Source organism: Gymnogyps californianus, chromosome 9 (genome assembly GCF_018139145.2).
Source record: "Gymnogyps californianus isolate 813 chromosome 9, ASM1813914v2, whole genome shotgun sequence".
NCBI classification, from domain to species: domain Eukaryota; kingdom Metazoa; phylum Chordata; class Aves; order Accipitriformes; family Cathartidae; genus Gymnogyps; species Gymnogyps californianus.
In genome coordinates this window covers 12,553,690-12,565,751 of record NC_059479.1, presented here as the reverse complement: position 1 = coordinate 12,565,751, position 12,062 = coordinate 12,553,690, and the positions used below count along the sequence as shown (strand labels likewise).

The 12,062-nt window shown below is 55.9% G+C and overlaps 1 protein-coding gene across 1 annotated transcript; it reads left to right on the top strand.

Moving 5' to 3' along the window:
- The first annotated feature begins 1,341 nt into the window (after window positions 1–1,341).
- Window positions 1,342–2,040, top strand: CLDN2 (claudin 2). The gene has a single exon (XM_050901688.1). The coding sequence runs from the start codon at window positions 1,342–1,344 to the stop codon at window positions 2,038–2,040; it is 699 nt and encodes a 232-aa protein (XP_050757645.1).
- Window positions 2,041–12,062: the final 10,022 nt, after the last annotated feature.

The following is a 12,062-nucleotide window of genomic DNA, read 5'->3' as shown; positions in this document are numbered from 1 at the left end:
CATCTCCAGCCACCTCCGTAAGTACTGCAGAGCTCCAGCATGACCCTCCCGTGCCTTTTTGCCGGCACCCCAAGGCATTTCTTTTGCAGCAACGCCCCTGAGACGGAGCAGGAGGTCTTGGCTAGCACACAGGAAAGGAGACAGAAAGTTGGGAAACTTTGGTACCGAGCATTTGAAGTGCCAGCGGGGGGACAGGGAGAGGAGCAGAGGCACTGGGCGGTGGCGGCACTCTCAGCCGGGAGCGTTCCCAGGGTGAGAGGCCGCCAGCCACAGTGTCAGCGTGGTGTGGCATGGGCTCAGTCCGGTTTCGCAAGACGCCACAGGAGGGGGAATTTTGAAACAAGGCAGAGAGAAAACAAACCACTCCACTCCACCGCCTCTGCCAAACCCCCCTGCCCATGCCCAGGGCTGCAGGCAGGAGATGGCACTGGCAGAAACCCCCCCGCCAGCGGCAGTGAGCATGAGCTGCACCCCGGTGTGCTCACCCCACCAAGGGATGGGTCACCCTGCTTGGCTGGGGCACTCCCAGGAAGCATCCCTGAGGCGCTGCCAGCATGCTTTGCCCTGATGTAATTCTGCCCTCCATGGATCTCTGGGCTCTCCTGGGGACGCAGCTGTCACTGTCACATGCGTCCCTCTCCATCTTTGTCTCCAGCGGCATGGAAAGGCTGATAGCCATGGTTCAACCTCAGGTGGGCGCATCCCGTTGTCCCGCCAGAGCCTTGGCAGCTTGGGGTGAGTGGTGGGTGGCTGCAGATGCCTTGGGTGAGCCCCGTGCAAATGGGACGAGGCACAATTCCCCTTCTTCGGCTGGGGGACCCTCAGGGCCACCACCTGAAATTGGCTCCGGCAGGTCCCAAATAACATGGTGCAGCCGTAGCTTTTTGGCTTCCTTGGCTCAGGACATCACAGAAGACCAGGGACCCCCAGGAAGGCAGCAGGCACTTTCTGCCTGCCAGTGGCCGGCTCTCCATCCCTGCCTGCGGCCCCCACGCAAGGGAGGGCTTTGGCGTCCTTCCCAGGCAGCGCTGCTCTGCCTCTGAAGTCTGGCTGGGGAGATAGCAGAGGTGAAAGGGCGCTTGGCGCTCCTCCACAGGCTTGGGTCAATCGTTAATCGGGGAGGGATCGCTTTCCACTCTTGCAGGTAACCTCTCCTCCCCCCGGCTCCCACCCACGCGCCGGTGCCTGCACAAAACCAGCACCCCCGGGAGTGGGGCGGAGCTGTGGCGTGGCGAGCGGAGCTGCCGGCAGGGCCATGGGAAGGTAAGCGCGTGGGATCGAGCTGCCAGCGAGCCAGGTGAGAAGCTGCAAGCCCTGAGGAGGTGACAGCCAGCCCCCACCATGGTCTCCATGGGGCTCCAGCTGCTAGGCTACGCCGTGGCCTTCCTGGGCTACATCGGCACGCTGACGGCCACGCTGCTGCCCAGCTGGAAGACCAGCTCCTACATCGGCTCCAGCATCGTGACAGCCGTGAGCTTCACCAAGGGGCTGTGGATGGAGTGTGCCACATATAGCACGGGCATCACCCAGTGCGACATCTACAGCTCCCTGCTCAACCTGCCCGCTGACATCCAGGCGGCCCAAGCTCTGATGGTGAGCTCCTGTGCCATCTCCTCCCTCGCCTGCCTCCTCACCGTTGTGGGCATGAGGTGCACCGTTTTCAGCCAGGGCTCACCGGGCAAGGACCGGGTGGCGGTGGCGGGCGGTGCTGTCTTCATCCTTGGGGGGCTGCTCTGCTTCATCCCGCTCGTGTGGAACATCCATGTGGTGCTGCGGGATTTCCACAACCCCATCCTCCCTGACAGCACGAAGTTCGAGCTCGGGGAGGCACTTTACCTGGGCATCATCTCCTCCCTCCTCTCCCTTGTCGGCGGCTTCATCCTCTGCACCTCCTCCTGCCCTGCCCGCGACCCAATGGCCACCTACACAAGCACCTACCAGCCCCGGCTGCTGAAAGGCAAGAGCCCCCAGCCCTCTGTCAGCCAGACGCAGAAGACCAAGAGTGAGCTCAACTCCTACAACCTGACAGGATACGTGTAGTGGCTGCGGGTGGGAACCGGGCTGGCACCTCTCCTGGCTCCCCAAAGCATCTGGGCTGGCACCGAGGGAGCGCAGTAGGAGGAGAAGACGGCAGCATCTCCTGTGCTCAGCCCTCTCGCTCACATGCTTGAGGGGTTTGACCCTGCTCCCTCCACGGGGATCCCAAGAGCCTTGTGACTGCTCAGAGATCCCAGCTCGTGGCTTACATCGGTGAAGGACCCTGAATCTGTTCCCTCCTCCGTGCTGCCAGTCCACAGGCAGCCCCTGGCACAGCGGGACCCCAGCCCGCAGCCCCAGCGAGCCTGCCTGGATGGGGGTGGGTGGGCTTGTGCCCCCAGGGACCAGCCCGCTGGCCGCAGGCATCACAGTGGGGTCAGGGCGTCCACGTGGGTCCGGAGTCGCCGCTGGGGGGGTTGAATGCTGGTTGCAAACCGATGTCGCAATAAATCTGTTTCTAGCCAGGCTGTGGCTGAGCTTTCCTCCAGCACCGAGGGGCCCTGGCAGCTCCCCCGGCAGGGTGGGCTGTGGTGGGGGCGGCACTCACCCACCTGGCAGGTCCATAGTGCAGAGCACGCCCCCAGCCCTTGCCCTGGCCTGTCCCCCACCCCAGCCCGTGGCCTTGCCACCCAGGAACCCAGGCGGATGGGAGCGCTATCGGGGGCGGGGAGGTGGGGGGGGGTCACTCCCCTGCACAGTTTGTCCCTGGGCACTGTGCTGGGAGGATGCCATGTGCCACCACTGCGAGGGTGCCAGCGGGGGCAAGCGCAGCTCCTCGGGGGCTAACGGCAGGCAACGCCCCCCCCAGCCCTGCTCGCTTCTAAGGGTGCAGGTATCACTGGGACTGGGCTGCCCACAGGGGGATTCGCTGCCCCCGGGTGCATGTGGCATGTCAAGGTCCCCAGGTGATGGGGAGAGCCCTGGCATCACTGCATCTCCATCCCAGGATGCTGTGAGCACCGGCACCCAGGAGGCAACATGGTCCCAAGCACCTGAGGCAGCCGCTGGCCACGGCGGAGGCTGAGCACCCCAACACAGCCACAGATGGGTCTCACAGGCAGGTCCTGAGCCCAGGGGTCCTTGCAGGGGCTGTTTTAGGAGGAAAAATGCCACCAGCGAGACATCAGTAAGTCACAAGGGATGGGCAGGCAGAGGCCAAAACTGCTCCATGCGACCCTTCAGTAGCAGTGGGATGTGCTGCGTGGTTGCAGCCCTGCACAGCAGCAGCAGCGTGACAGCTTGCACAGGCTGCCGGTGGCACCGGGGGATGCTGGGCGCGTGCCAGGGCACAGCAGGAGGAGAGGAGGCACAGGCAGCCCAGCCCCGCAGCCCACTGAGGAGCAAGTACCTTTTAACCACCGTGCCCCCTCTGACATCCCACCGCCAGAGGCGAGATAACCCCTGCGCTGCCGTGCCACAGCACAGGGCTGCCCAGGGACCCCCTTGCCCTGACTCCCTGTCCCCCAGGGAGCAGGAGGCTTTGGTCTACCTGCTGGCCCCTCATAAAGCAATTTAGATTAGGTCCCAGAGAGGAGGGGACCATGGTCCCCGCTCAGACGTCACCACCATTACCCTTGCACCAGTGAAATCACGTTTGCCACGGGGTCAACACGCTCCTGATAACGGCAAGTCACGCTTTCTCCCCTCCTCACCGAGCAAGTGGCCACCTGGGGACCCATCCCCAGGGTGACGCTCACTGGAGGGGACCAGGGTGGATTTCAAGGCAAAGGCCAGTCAACCCCTTTCCATGGCCAAGGGACAAAGTGCCGCCTCAGCCCTGGGCCAGCTGAGTTACTTATTGCAGCCCTGGGGAAAAGAGAGCCCTGGGTGCAGAGGATGGAAAGTGTGCAAGGGGCTTAGCCTGCCAGCTGCAGCCCCCCAGGAGATGCCGCAAGTTCACTTAAGTCCTTCAGCTGTAAATGTTTTGTTTCTGGGCAGCTGATGCAGAGAGGAGGCAAGAAAATAGTTGGTATGAGAGGCTGTGCCTCTGAAGAGGAGGTATTCCTGGGTGCTGTGTCCTTGCCCCTCACCTCCCACCTCGGCCAGACAGCGCTGCCTGTGTCTGCAGGCAGGAGCTCCGCTAATTAAACAAAGGTGCATTTGAAACGCTCGATTCAGAGTTTGCTTGCTGCTGGGTTTATTAACACTTTAATTCAAGCAGCGGAAGGGAAGATTTCTGGTTTTAGAGGAGTCAGCTTTTGCATGGCTTCCCCCCAAAGGAGAGAGGCAGCCAGCACAGGCAAGGGCAGGCAGAGTGAGGAGCTTGGGTACAGAAACACCCGTGGTTTGGACAGGCGAGTGCAGGGCAGAGGCACTGCAAGGGGCCCCTACGTCCCCAACAGCCCTTTGGGTTTCTTTCTCACCTGTGCAACGCCAGACCCCTGTTCCATGGGTGCAGCACGCCGGCTTCAGCTGTGGCGCAGCAGGAGAGGAGCTGACGAGCATCACACTGAAAAGGGGGCGAGCCTTTCCCCAGCCGCCCGTGCCTCTGGCCCTGCCAAGGGGGAGCCTCTGCATTAAGTGTGGGTGGGCTCAGGGAGGGGAAAGTTTGTTCTCTCCAGCTTTCCTGGCCTTTAACTTGAACGCACCCAAAGATGTGAAACTTGGCTACAGGGCAAGGCAGGTTGAAAAGGATTTTCCACTTCTTTACCAGCAGGAGCGGAGGATGGGGAAGGGAAGGACACCGGGTGCACGAGTGCGGTGGCGGTGGTTATCTCTGCCTCGCGCAATAGCCACATTCTCCGTTATCGATAAGCCGGGTCCTTGAGGGCATGCTGGATGCGGCCCAGCCCAGGGCCAGAGAGGACAGGAGCCCAGACTGCCCCGGGAGCCAGCTCCGCCGGCAGCGAGTGTGAGTGAAGCGATGGAGCCGAGCCAGCCAGTGTGGCACAGAGCCAGCCCCTCGGGTCACCTCTTGCCCCTCTGGGTTTTCCTGCAGGAAAGCCATGGAGGAGCACAGCCCCAGCTCAGGACAGGAGCGGGATGCGAGGGGGACGGGCAGCCAGGGGGAAAGCAGAGGAGGGGTGGGAATAGGGCTGGGTGGGGAACGGCTCCCTCCTCCGAGCTCCTGGGCCAGAGCCCTTGCCTCACAGGATGGCATGATGGAGCAGGGAGCCTTGCAGCCCCTCGCTGGAGGGCCAGGCTGCAATGACTAATCCCCCGTCATAAGGAAATGAGTCCTTCCCCTCTCTACTTCTTGCTCTGGATGGTGCCTCAGATGAATAAAGGGGGCAATAAAATACTAACATGCCCTTATCTTGAAAAGCAATAGAGGCACTATAAACGCCCAGCACACCCAAACCCACAGCTGCACCTGGGCCAGGGGCTGCAACCTCACTGGGTGGTTGTGAGAAACATGCAAAAAGTCCCGACTTCTTCTTCCAAAGAGGGAACAACACATGCTCATCACCAAGGCCTTTGCAGCCAGCCCTTGCCCACCGGGCACCCCCACCCACCACCCACAGTACCCCTGCAATGCCCTGGCCAAAGCACCCTCCTGCTTCCCTGACCCAGCAGCGCCTGGCCACTGCCCTGTGCAAGTGGAGCCTCTTCTCGTGCAGAGCACTGGGTAGGGATGCCCAGGGGGAGAAAGGGCACAGGTTTGTCCCAGACCCGGCCAGATCCCATGCCTCCTGCCTCCCTGGAGCCCTCCAGGCAAGCAGGGCTTAGCTCCTGCTGGTATCCCCGACCTGCCTCTCGTTCCTGCCTAGCACAGCTGATCTGAAACAGCAGCAAATAATCCATGCAAGCTCTCTGAGGAGTATCAGGCCAGGTGCTGGGAGAGTCCATCTCTGCCCGCAGCCCCCAAGAAGTGCTCAGATAGGAGAGGCAGGTGGGGTAAGAAAATTCAGGCCAAGTTCCTGATGGGCCGAGGCACTTGGAAAGGGCCTCCACATTCCTCCACCCTCCTCCCAGCAATGGCACACTCCCAGCTGTCTCCCATGCCGTGCTGGAGCCTCCCAGCCCCTCAGCAAGCCAGGGCTGGTGTGGAAGGGGACAAACTCTTCCTACCCATGGCATTACAGCAGCCTTTTCAGGAGCAGCAGAGGATGCGCTGTGGAGAGGGGCTGCTCTCACGCACTTCAAATCCTGACTCCCAGGCTGGGCTAAGCAACAGCTCAAGTCATGGACTGTGCTGGTGCGAATGGGAGATGCACTCCCTGCCCCAGCCATGCCCCAGGCCCCACCTGATGTCCCCACTGGTGGCCACGCTCTAGCCCAGGAAACAGCCTCAAGGTTTTACCCCAAGGCATCTACGATGCTCAGCTGGCAATTGCACTCACATTTTACCTCCAAAGGTTTCCTGCCCTCCTGAAGCCTTGGGGATGGCCCTGTCTGGAGTTACACAGTCGGGACACTGCCATGAGACCGTTGGTGTCTGGCTCTTCTGGTTTTAATGGGAGATGTTGCAATGGAGGTGAGGGGTAGTGAGAAACCAGCTCCTCTTCAGAAAACACCTTCAGTCAGAGGAAAAGCCTGTCCGCAAACTCATGGCTCTCCTGGAAGAGACCTGTTTAAAGGCGCTTTAAAGGATCTTTTGGTCTCTAAAGAAAGATATGAGGGAAACAGGGTGGAATGAACTCCATGGCACCACAGGGGACTGAGAGCTTTGGGTGCACCAGAGCAGATTGTTAGAAAGCACCTTCCTGGCTGGGTTTGAACACAGCTCGGAAATCTATCAGGAGAGTTATAAAAAGTGTTTATCTCAGAAAACCATGATACCTGTGAAGAGGACACGGAGGTTTGATCTTCCATGCATTACATTAACATCACAATCAGATTTCTCCATAATATGAGTCTAATCTACACTAGAGGAGCTTCAGCTTAGCGATCTCAGCAAACCAAGCATACATGCAATCTGTAGCAGCGAGAGCAGGCTTTATCAGTAGAACCTACACCAATTCAGTGAGCAAAATAAGCTTTATCAGCAAGACATACTTTTATAGTGCTGTAAACATAAGCTCTTCCAGGGATTTTACAGAAATATCAGTGAAAACAGATGCCATCTCTAGCCAAAATCTGCCCTGGAGAACTGGCCTAGAGAATTGAAGAGAAATTGTCCTGCAGCCTCAGCAGCTCCACTGCCGACTGATGATTAAACAGCACCATGCTGCACAGAAGAGATGAAGACCAGAGGATCCCAAACACTTTTACATGCACAAACTGAGCTGCAACCACATTAGCCAGTCTGCAGAGTCATCCCAAGCAATCCAGTCTACCAGCCTGTCATCTCCATGCTCGGGGTACACTTGAGGGCACCGACATTTCGGCAGCTGCTAACCTAGGTTCATACCTAGAAGACGCTCAGACCCCAGACACAGCTGAGCCCCTCCAAGCTCTCTACTGTGCACCGGGAGTCTGGAAGAAACAACAAGTCACCCCATAAAAACCAGGGAGAAACCAGGGAGGCTTCCCCGGCTCTGGGGTTGCCTCTTATCTCCGCTCAGGATTTCAGAGGAAGGGTGTGCTTTGATGAAGCTTTTCCCACACCAGAGAACTAATCTTTCCTCAAGGCAGGTGCCTTTTTTCACAGAACTTACAACACCCTCTATTTCTGGGATTTCCAGCCTGCTAAAAAAGGCTAAAAGCAGGACAAGACGCACGTCACAAACAGCGTGATTGCCTTCAACTTGCTTTCCTAGCAAAGCTGTCTCTCTAGGTTTCTCAGGTCACTGGAGCAAAGTCCCACACCACCAGCTATACCTGGCAGGTACTCCCAAGATTTCTCCGACAGATGCATTTTCGTTACCTGAATTTTTAGCCCTTTCCTTTTGGGGGAGTGGGAGCAATTCCAGCCTTCAGTATTTTCCAAGGCGTAGAGAAGCCCAAGGAGTCTGCAGGCATTACAGAGCTAAGGGCAGACCGCAGCCATCGCTGGCTCCACGACCATGATGCTCCCGTGCCCTTTGAGCTATTCCAGTACACTTTTACAGGAACGACTGCGCTGCCCTTTGCCTTTGGATTTTCCACCGGCTGCAGCAGAGGCCAGGCACCACATCTCACAGAGCATGGGTAGGCGAGGGGGCAATTAACCTCTGATCTCCCCTGCAACTGAATGCTTCCTCATTGGCCTTCTGCTCTTCTCAACCCACCTTTATTTTAATGGTGTTTCCAGACTGCAAACTGGCAGGTCGTTTCACCCCAGGCCCAGCCGCTGGCCTGTGCAAGGCTCCATCTCCATGCAGGCAGAGGAGACACAGGTTGCCTGCGCCTGGGGAGGCCAGCAGGTAAGAGACAGCAGATGGAAAAAACAATTAGCTCCTTGTTTTCAAGGCAAGGAGAGCAGGCGCTTTGGGACCAGGGACGTTCCTCAGCAAGGGGAAGGACTTCTCTGCTGCAAAGCAAAGCCCTGGAAGGGGAAAGCAGCTCCCAGCACAAAGCCCCAGCAGCTCAGCCCCAGGAAGTGAGATGTGAAGAAATGCTGCTGCCAGGAGCCTGCTAACACATAATTTCCACCTCCACGGGCAGAGCTGGCTACAGGAGACCTGTCCCTGTAGCTGACATCCCAGGGCCTGCTCACAAACAAGAGTCTTGCTGTGAGTTATGGCCTCCTTCCCAAAACTGAAACATCCCCTCTCCCAGATGTGCTAGGGTGACTAGCATCCCACGTAAGCCCCATGGGCTGATTTCTGACTTGTAAGTCTGCAATTGAAAATAGGTAAGTTTTACCACACAGGTCACAGGCAGATGCAGCTAATCCACCCAACTTCAGTACTTCTGGCTGAGTAAAAGCCTCATGGGAAAAAAAAGGAATAACCAGGGCAAAACACACTGTAAAGGCAGCCCAGTCTTATACGAAGAGACAAGTTTATCCTCAGCTGTCCCTGAGTGCAGCTACCCTTTCCCATGGGAGATCTTTGCAAAGCAGAGGGAGGCTGCCCACAAAATACAGCGCTAAAGCTCCCAGCTCACCGGTGGAATGAAGAGAGCTGCACCACCCACAGCAGCATGAGCCGAGGGGAGACGCGGCGCTGCTCTTCCCTGGCTCCTCACACCGCCTGCCTGCTCCTGCACACCTCTCAGGCAGTGCTGGGAAGCAAGGGCAGGACAGGCTGGGTTTCCCCCCCGAGCCTTGCCAGGGCTGCCGGCTACAGCCCCAGGACTTCATGGGGCACAGCATGGTACTGACAGGGAGGATGTGGAGAGCTCTGGGAGGAGAAAGCTTTGCCAAACAGCCTTATCTTTGAGATGCTTTTCTGACCTCCTCACCTGCAATAAGTATTTATCTTCACTACACAACTTAATCCCCCCAAACTACTATGGCATCAACCTTCTGGCATGGGCACTGTTGAGTGAGCTTTGAAAGATGCAGGAGAGAAGTCCCAAGTTTGAAACCAGGTACTTTGATACCAGCTTATCTATGGAAAATTAATAGCTGCTCTGTTTGCCAAGTTACATCCATTTAGGAAACGCTCCATCACAGAACCACTTTGGGTGTTATTTCTTTACACTGAGGAAAACAAATCAGCTCAAGAAATGTCAAAAGACCCATGTATTGCTGTAAGGAGCATATATTTTGCCTTGCTGGTAATGTGAGACACAGAGAGGTGAGAGTATGAAGCCTGCTAACTGTTCACAAGCTGTTAAACACTTCCATAGGCTCATGGATCTCTGCCGATTGATGCTTGCATCAAAGCTGCCCTTTGCTCACCACCTCCTTATTCAGCAAAGCCCATTCCTATCACTAACGCCTGAGTGTCTGTTTTCTGTACATCACGCAAACACATTCTCCTTTCCCCGGGTGGCAGGAATTAACCAGGAGAAGCTCTGAGTTGTGCAGGCTGTGCCACAGCTCCCTCCCGGAGATGGGGTCTATAGCCCGAGGGCTCCGCACATGACATGACAAACATCAGGGATTTCTGTGAATAATCTTCTAAAAAAATAAGGTCAAGTAATATTAGGGATAAAGTTCAGGTCCCAGAGCTAGTTATAATGGGATGGAATAAATAAGATGCAAAGAGGAACAGCAGCAGCTAAGATTACTAGCTCAACACGTATGTGCTGTGAAGACCATCGAGATCAAGCCTGAAGGAGGTGTGGAGATTTCCTGCTTTAGAAGCAGCTTTGGAGAAGAAAATAAAGCTCTGTCTCTTCCCCTGCCCAGGGTAGATGCTTCAAAGGATGACTGGCTTTGGGGATAAAACCTCCTAGCATGATCAGAAGAATGACAGCTCCCCAAGATCGCTGGCTATTTTGCACCTCAGAAACCATATTTCATGCAACCATAAAAACTAATGCAAGTGTCCCAAACATTGTGAAAGGAAAACTTTGACTCATTGGGATATCCTGCTGCAGATTCAATCTCCTCAACAACTCTCCTGAAAATTAAATGCGATGGGGTCGTAGGCCTGTCGTTTGAGGACCAGCCGGCGAGATGTCAAAAGCAAAAAACCAAACATGAATGGAGATAAGAAATGCTACCTTCAAACCATGAATGGAGGGAGATAAGGGAGCTACCTTCAAGCTCAAGTGTTACCACCCCCAGTACTGACCTGAAAACACAGTAAACAGCACAATCTGAAAATGTCAAGAGAGGTCACAGAAACAGCTCTGAGATCTAGAAACATGAGCTGAAAACGAAACAGGATTCAACCAGACAGGAAATCAGGAACGGTAGACACAGAGAGAGCACCTACAGACTGCAGAAAACACACAGTTGTATAGACACGTCCTTTCTATCTCCACTAGCAACAGTGAAAGTAACTTATGCGGTAATGTGTGTAAGTCCAGCCATGGGGGAAAGGACGTGGCAAAGTCGTTACCACGCAGGATGGGGCACTCTGTCCACATAGCTGTGTTGCTCAACTCTGACTTTCAGGGAACACATACTACACATGTTTGGTGATACCACCTAAGCCACTGGTTTCTGTCACATGGTCTCGTGCCTTTCCAGGATAAATGAAGTGTTTGAGTCAAAGGAGCAATGCTGTGCTGGCCACCCACGCACCCTCTCCTCCATACCCACCATCTGGGCAAGAGAATGCGCTTCAGGAAGGACAGTGAATGCATGACTGTAAGGGGGCTTTGTCCTCAGCTCCTTTAAGACAGTCATTTTATACCTGTAAGAAATCATATTTGATTCAGAAAACTTCTGAGCTGGAAATAAGTACAGGCTTGAACAATATTGAACTATATGCACTTGCCCTTGCCCTTAGTTTCTTCCCATGGACCATGCTGGAGGCAGGACAGGGAGCTGCAGCATCCTTTGTTCTGAGTGTGATCGTTCCTGTGTCATGTCTGGCTGCTCTCGAACCCCACGTCTCCCTCCAAACACCCCATCGTCCTTGACATTTCCCAGGTTAAAAGGATGGTCATGCTGCTGACTAAAGAAGAGTCTAAGAAAATAAGCCTAAAAAGAAACTTTAAAGACAAAACTCCCACACAGGACAGCATCTGTTGAAAGAAGCTGGGCTCAGCCATGCTAGCCCAGAGCCTTGCAGCAGATCTGACTGCAAGCCCCAGAGTGACTGTACAACTGACTGTTCCCATAGCTACACAGGAAGATAAATTTAGTTCAAGGAACCTTGTGTTGCGACATTATTTAACAAACAAACAGACACACTGAAGAAGAAAACACAGGCAGGGACCCAGTTTAGCTGCTGCGTGGGCTGATTAGACTCAAGACAGCTTCCTGGAGTGAAAGGCCCCAAATCCTGAACCTCAGCATCATGCTGCTCTAGCCCGAGCCAGTCAGCTGTGTTAGTCACAAGAAGACTAACACAGCACGGCCACAGAGGAGTGCCGAGGCTGCACTCTCCTGGGATACTTCTTGCACCAGGAGCCAGGCAGCCACTGCCAGGGTCTCCCTGCTACTCAACCCAGACTGCTAAGGAGCGCAGCAAAGAGGCCATTGGGGGTGTCCGCTGGCTAGGCACGACCCAGCCTGGCTGTGCTCGGAGCCATGCCCGTACTGCAGTCCCCTCTGCTCACACTATCTCTGGGTATCCACTGCCTGGAGAACCCCAGCCCCCAGCAATGGGGAGCAGAAGAGCCATGCTGGTCCTGCAAGACCAGATGAGGATGAG

Coding starts and splice junctions, on each gene's coding strand:
- CLDN2 (XM_050901688.1), top strand. CDS start 1,342: ATGGTCTCCATGGGGCTCCAGCTGCTAGGCTACGCCGTGGCCTTCCTG.